At 44.1% G+C, this 7,204-nt stretch overlaps 1 protein-coding gene and 3 non-coding genes across 4 annotated transcripts; all 4 read right to left on the minus strand.

Moving 5' to 3' along the window:
* Nucleotides 1-864: 864 nt before the first annotated feature.
* RPL4 (ribosomal protein L4) lies at nucleotides 865-7,194 on the minus strand. The gene is made up of 10 exons (XM_088139211.1): nucleotides 7,048-7,194; nucleotides 5,377-5,548; nucleotides 4,404-4,510; nucleotides 3,905-4,043; nucleotides 3,018-3,142; nucleotides 2,558-2,687; nucleotides 2,132-2,288; nucleotides 1,471-1,554; nucleotides 1,119-1,239; nucleotides 865-1,030 (listed from the first exon to the last, which is right to left on the minus strand). The coding sequence occupies exons 1-10, from the start codon at nucleotides 7,048-7,050 to the stop codon at nucleotides 947-949; spliced, it is 1,122 nt and encodes a 373-aa protein (XP_087995337.1). The 5' UTR covers nucleotides 7,051-7,194; the 3' UTR covers nucleotides 865-946.
* On the minus strand, nucleotides 2,430-2,501 carry LOC112540700 (small nucleolar RNA SNORD18). Its single transcript, XR_003084774.1, has one exon. It is a non-coding gene; the product is annotated as a small nucleolar RNA SNORD18 (small nucleolar RNA).
* On the minus strand, nucleotides 4,105-4,204 carry LOC112540701 (small nucleolar RNA SNORD16). The gene has a single exon (XR_003084775.1). It is a non-coding gene; the product is annotated as a small nucleolar RNA SNORD16 (small nucleolar RNA).
* LOC112540702 (small nucleolar RNA SNORD16) lies at nucleotides 5,621-5,721 on the minus strand. The gene has a single exon (XR_003084776.1). It is a non-coding gene; the product is annotated as a small nucleolar RNA SNORD16 (small nucleolar RNA).
* Nucleotides 7,195-7,204: the final 10 nt, after the last annotated feature.

Raw genomic sequence — 7,204 nt, forward strand, 5'->3', positions numbered from 1 at the left:
TATAAAACATACACAAGGAATTTGTCTTCGGTTGCGAACAGCAAGATCAACGGTGCTTTTGGATAGCAACAAAAATTAATAAACAGTAACAACACTGCCCAATAAAATAACTTTTCCAAAGAAGCCAAGTTAAAGTTAAAGTGGCCAAGTTTGGACAACACTGGTATAAAGAATGTATCTGCAAGGATTGTATTAAATCATACCAAGAGAAAGTTGCTTCATTACAGACATTTAACCTGTGAAAGTTTATAATGCATTCACTATATTGGAAAATCCACTCAAGCAGATCCCAGAAACGGCAGCCCTCAAGGCGGTTTTCCCAGCCAATCATCCTTCACATCCATTTGCATCAGCCCTGTTGTAGGTGGGGAGATCCATGAGACACTGGGAAGCATTGAAGACAAGCCAGACATGGCCCCCAAGGTATCTGAGGCAACCCAGCCCCCTTGTTTCCAAAAGCAAAGTACAGCACCCATATGTAAATAGCATATTTAATATATACAGAAATAGCACATACACAAATATCTATTTCCCATTCTATTTTTGGACAGATAAGTCAAGAAATGCCAGCTTGTCAAGGTCCTTTCCGCATTTCTTTCCTGAGTTCTTGACACTTTGAGTTCCTTTTCTGTGCCTGTGATGGAAAGATTCCAGCTCTCTGATGAGAGTTTTCCCATTTTCTCCTTCCACCATTCATCTACGTTTGCTGCATTTTTATGCTGTTTGTCCGTCATGTGAATCTGCATGGTCTTGCCAAGAGTATCCTTTAGCTCAGCCGTGCTGCTCTATTTCTAATTCTCCTGCATTCTACTGAGTGTTATAAATGCTACTCTATGCAAATAAGGGATCAAATGACGACACCACTTTGGATAATTTTTTTTTATTAACTGTAATCCACAGTACAGCCCTTTTAAGCATTGAATCAGAAAAAGTGCAGAAGCTCTCTTTATGCTGTACTTTCACTCTTTGCAGCGACCGCTGCTTGGATCTTCGCTTTCCCCTTTGCTGCCTTCTCCTCTCTGAGTTTGTGCTGTCAAAGAACACAAAACCGTTTAGTCATTTCTGTTCCCTCAAAACAGGCGCTCTGAAATACATTTCGGAAATTTCAAGCCACTTACATTTTTAGCATGGCGCAGAATAGTGTCACGCCTCATGGTTTTGGCATACGGATTCAATTTAATCATGATTCTCAAATTCTTCAGTGGATTCTTCTTAAGGACTCTACGATGAATCTTCTTCCTGCAGAACAGAGGGGTACGCAGATCTATGAGCACAAGCTCGGTGGAACACTTGGTGTGCATGAAGACACCAAGACTACTGGGGAGAGGAGGCAGCATGCAGATAAATGGCATAACACCTATTTTCTATAGATCTATTATACATCACAGCAATAGCATCTATGTTCATGGAAACAAAAACAAACTTTTAAACCCCCAGAGGACAATGGAAGCTAACACTTTAGATGCATACTTGGGTGGACGTAGAGCCTTCTGGATCTCTTGGCTTTTTAGGATCCTTCCAAGATCAGTATTGGTCATCTTGTGCATTGGCAGACTGCATTGAAACACAAATCGGAACACTGAGATTTAATTAATGGATTAATGTTCTGTTCTTTTCAAGGTAGAGTTGACGGGTGTAAATAGCGATTACCATTTCATATTAGAACCAGGGGTGGAACACGTATTTTTTGGGGGGGGGAGGAAGAGTCAGAACTACTACAGCTCAAACACCTCCAGATGGGATCATCCAGAGCGTGGCTCTGGCAGTTCAGATTTGAAAGCAAGCAGATGACCTGCATAGCACCCACCCACTACTTTACAGAGCTGCCAACTAAAGGGAGGCCTTCAAAGCTCAAATACTGCAACGCTCCTACCACACAGCTCTCCTGGCAGGAATCCATTCACACACTGGTATTTAGGTCTACAAACCAAAACTTCATTTCTTATCCCAAAACGCAAAGAAGCATTCCCACTTCTCTCAACACGCTGATCTCAGCACCGTAGAGCGACCAGCAAGGGTGAACAATGACTGAAGTGGGATTCCTCCCCATTCAAAAAGCCCCTTGAGTGATCTATTAGGACTTCCAATGCTCCAGTTTGCAAGGCTGGAAATGAGGCTCAAGCAGACTTACTTGTAGCTACTTTTCAGGGTGGCAGGCTTGCGCCAAGTGCCATATAAGTCATCCAACTTGCGGAAAGCACTTTCAGTCCAAATGCAGAAGCGTCCCACGTGGCCACCAGGAGCGAGTCTCAAAAGGTTCAACTTGTTGACGTTGAGAAGAGTAATTCCTATTAGGTAAGATAATACCATGTGCACTTTTATGTAAGAAATACCCACAAGTCCTCTCAATGAGAAAACTATTTTCTTAATTTCAGTTCAGAGTGTCTAGAAAGTAAACGCATCTCTAAAGAAATCCACCATCTGATACTTAAGTCAGAACTTCCACCAAATCATGTGCTTTCAGAAACACGGACCAATGAAGTGGAATATCATCATTCAGGGCCCTCCTCCTGCCTACCACCTTATTATGCACCTTGGAAGGTAACTGAAGGAGTACCTGGAATATTCCTGAATGCTTTTATGATGCCGTTGTCTTCGTTATAGACGATGCAAGGTCCCCTGCGCTGAATGCGACGGCGGTTCCTCATTTTACCTTTGCCTGCCCGCATACGCTGAGAGGCATAGACCTGGATAGAAACACACGTGTGAATATCCAAATTCACTACTGCTTACAGGACAAACAGACGTGGTACCCAGCAATTCAGAATTTCACCATCGTCACTGTTTATCTGAAACACGGACCAGTGAAAAATTCATCATATGCAAAGGCAATGGTGATTATTATGTATGCTCATTTTTCAGTATCTCTCCGGTATTCATCACACACATTTGTACTCAATGCCAAGCTCTTTAAAGTTAAAGAGTGATGCACTGGTCAGCAGAGATTTTCAAACCAAATACAGTCATCTGTATATCAGTCAGCAACGCTTCTGCTCTGTCATTGATGATCAACTCACCTTTTTGATATCATTCCAAGCTTTCAGCTTCTTAAGTAGTAGAACAGCTTCCTTAGTTTTTTTGTAGCCTTCAACCTTGTCTTCAACTACTAGAGGAAGTTCTGGAATCTCTTCAATGCGGTGACCTGAAATAGGATAGCAAAAGTGTCGTTGAAGGTTTGGGGTTAGTGAGGGAAACCTAAATCCTAACACTCTGACTTTCCTTTACACAAAACATTCACAGAAATGCCTTTGAAGATTACTCAGAAACTGTTGTTGATAAAACGGAGGGCCTACAGGTTGGTGGGCAGGGGTCACAACAACCATAGAGCACTTGCACTGGAGGCATCGCACTGGCTTCCAATACGTTTCTGGATACATTCAAAGACTTATTGGAGTGACCTAGATTTCCCCAGGATGACCTCCTCCCTGTGGAACCAGCCTGTTTCATGCACTTATCCAGGCTGGGGATGCTTTATATCTCCCCCACCCCTATGCTAACTGAGAGGGATAAGGGCATGGAAACAAGCTTCATTCTTCTGGTGACCACTGCTTGTAAGAGTAACCTATCCCCAAAGGGTCATTTGGCATCTACACTAACACAACTCTTAAGTAGGGCTCCTAAAGTGTTTTTGTACTGTTATTATACTGGAGTTCATACCTGTGCTTGTTATGTTTATTTTTAAATTACTGTTTTTTCATTTTATAATTGCTGCATGTCATCACTGCGTTGCAGTATTATTTTAAGTTTTGTGGTTTTATCTACTGTGAACTAGTTGCTCTGGTTACAATTACATTTATACAAGCACAATAAGTAAAACATTTGGTACCCTTTCCTAGATATTGTTTCACAGATATAGTTGTTACATTAATCCTTTATACCAATGCCATTACAGAAAGACACTTGCCTTTAGACATGACTAGAGCTGGAAGGGCTGAAGCTGCCAGAGCAGAGCAGATGGCATAGCGCTTCTGAGTGATGTTCACCCTGCGGTGCCAGCGTCGCCAAGTCTTGGTTGGGGCAAACATGCGACCTCCACGACACATCTATTTATCAGGCGTTAAGGATGGAACTATGTTTTTGTTACAGGAAGCCCCTCTTCCACCTTGCTCAGAGTTAGAGGATCATCAATCATCTGCACCAGCCTGATGACAGCAGGCAACTGTCACTGAATACAGAGTAAGACGCAAATTACAACATCATTGCAAGTAAGGAACCTCTTTTCTCATAACCAAAACAAGCCAAGACATTGGTGTCCAGGTTTTCTATAATGCTAGAAGGGCTTTAAGTGAATCGCACATCAGACTATTGATCATAAATGTTTTGAATCATAATATTAAAGTTCAAAAGCTGTCTACATTACACAGTTGCTACCCAAATCAAGTAATTTGACTAATAAAGGATACATTGCCAAAAGCACCCTGGCCAGATCGATGAGTTCCACCCCCACGAACCCTTGGGATACGAGCAACTGCTCTTCCAGTACCCCAGGATTCAGCACTGGTCTGGTGCCCTGCAGGAAAAGAAAAATTAAATTACACAGCACTGATTATAGATGTTAGAAAAATTTAAGTGCCAACATCAGAACTTCTAATAACAATAAAAGCAAGGTTTTTCCAACAGGCGTCTTGAAACAAACATCTGCTTGTTGCTTCCTAATGAATCCATAATGAGCTATTATGAATTTTACTGATTTTCTGAAAGTTGTTACAATTGTTTTTTTTTACAATTTTATTTGTACATTATCTAGAGATGTGTGATTGCAGCGGTATTGAAATACTGGAAACCCAGACCAATAGTAAAATTTCACCATTCTGCGAATAATATTTGAGGGACTGCCTCTCCCCAATTTCATCTGCCCGTCCTACCAGTTCCAGCAGAGAGGGCATGTTACTGGTTCCATTGCCTAGGGATCCCAGGGGATAGGTCAGCTAGTGACATGGCTGTTATTTTTAACATCCCTTTGTTTTTGTTTTTTTGGTTTGTTTTATTTGGTTCTTATATCTTTTAATGTATTTATTGTTTTCAGCCTTCTTGTGTGCCACCCAGAGTCACCTGCTGGTGAGATGGGCAGCTATGTAAATTAAACATATAAAGGCTTTCTGCTGCAGAATCCCCTTTTCCAACACAGTTCAGTCAGGAGGAGCCAAATGATCTTCAATCCCCAACTAAAGCAACACACCAATGATGCTTGTTTGTTTTATGTAACGTCTGAAGAAAGTATTGTATGTTTCACAGTGGGTCACTGCATATTTCAAATCATGTATCATAGCTGCCTGGGATGTGATATGTACCATCAGTTTTAATACTGAAAAGCAGTGAAGCATCCCCAATGTCCATCTTTCAAGCTTTTCAAAACACTATTGTTCTGCATCTTACCTGCAAGTTCGCTGACAGCATAGGGCTGCCTGCTGTTCTTCCGCAAATTGGTGTGAACAAAGTTCACAATATCTGGGCGAATGGGAGCTTTGAATACAGCAGGCATGGTGACATTTTTACCCGATACCTCCCCCTTTTCGGAGTACACCGATACTAATGGTCGAGTACAAGCCTGGAGAGGGAAAAGAAGTATTAGATGTACAATTCAACTCATTCTGCTGATGCTCAATAATCATACAAGTATTGCTCAGTCATGAAGGGTCTTCAGTTCAACGGCAACAGCACATGGACAACAGGCAACTGTCCCTGAATACCAGATAAGACGCAAATTACAACATCATAGCAATACATGTGTAGTTGTATAGGGTTCTGCACACCTACACCCAACATGCTACAACATATTGAAATGAATGCATGTGGCTAATTTTTGGCTTTAATGTTAGACTTGAAGCATACTGCCTCTGAACATGGAGGTTTGACTTGGCTCAACACTTGGGTTTTCTGGGAGGGGGTGTCATCTAACATTGTTTAGCTAATGCCCCTTGAGCAGCCGAAACACCAAGACAAAAATGGGAGAGCTGCCAGGTTGAACCTCATTTCTGTCACAAGCTGATTCCCCATAATCCTTGAGCAAGCCACTCGGCCTTGTTACCACCCCAATTTGCTGACTTGTTTCATGAGGCCCATAAGTGAATTTCAGCCCCTTACAATCATTTCCAGAAATGATGCTCCTATTATTTATTATTGTCAAGATTACAAAATTGTAATTGCCCTACATGGTGCTGCAACAAGACTTGTGCCTTAATGTGGTGAGCAGAACTATCTATTACTGTATTACTGTGACCATTATTAGAACAGCATAGCAATACGTAATTGTATAGGGTACTGCACACCTGCACTCAGCAAGCTAGTACAAGGTACTGAAATGAATGCATGTGGCTAATTTTTGGCTTTAATGTTAGACTTGAAGTAAAACTGCCTCTCAACATGGAGGTTCAATCTGGCTCAGCATTTGGATTTTTTGGGGGAAATCATTTAATACTGTTAAGCCAGTGCTCCTTGAGCAGTTGAAAAGCCTTAGTTACCGCCCCGATTTGTTGATTTGCTTCACAGTTTGCTTCACGAGGCCCATAACTGCACTTCAGCCCCTTACAGTCATTTCCAGGAATGATATATAGACCATGGGTGAATTTCAGCCCCTTACAATCATTCCCAGGACTGATGCTATTATGTATTGCTGCAAAGATTACGAAACAGTAACTATCCAGCCCGACGCTGCAGCAAGACTCGTTCTTTAACGCGGTCAGCAGAACTACATCTCCAGTGTTGTTGGCCCAGCAATCGCCAATTACTGGCCACGGTGCTTAGCATTCCCCCCAGCCCCCGCGGGCCTCCGACGGCGCTCTCCCCTCCGACCCAAGACCGGGTGCGGGTTCCTGCGAAGCGAGGGCCGGGCCTCCGCCTTGGCTCGCTCGGCCTCCACGCGGCAGCGGCTCCTCCATTACTCTAAGATGGCGCCGGCCCGGCCGGCCTCCTGCCTGCCTGGCCGCCTCTCTCCCCGCGCTTCCCAGGAGGCGCCCCTTCGCTCCGCGCTTGCCAGCCGAGGCGTCCCGGCTGCACCGCCGCCGCCGCCTCCCGCGGCTCCCCCACCCCGGCCGCTCCCCGCCTCACCATGATGGGCGCCTCTCACGAACCGCTGAGGAGCCCCCCGCGCGGCGCCCGTCTCCGCCTCAGCCCCGGCCGGAAAAGGAAGTGCACGTCGCAGCCCTAGACTTTTGCCGCTTGCGCGCACGGCCCCGCCCCTGCGAGCGGGGGAAGCTCCCCTCAG

This window comes from Python bivittatus, unplaced genomic scaffold (genome assembly GCF_059951505.1).
Source record: "Python bivittatus isolate LINGU-HERP-01145 unplaced genomic scaffold, Pbiv_v1 ctg000210_np1212, whole genome shotgun sequence".
In the NCBI taxonomy this organism is placed as follows: domain Eukaryota; kingdom Metazoa; phylum Chordata; class Lepidosauria; order Squamata; family Pythonidae; genus Python; species Python bivittatus.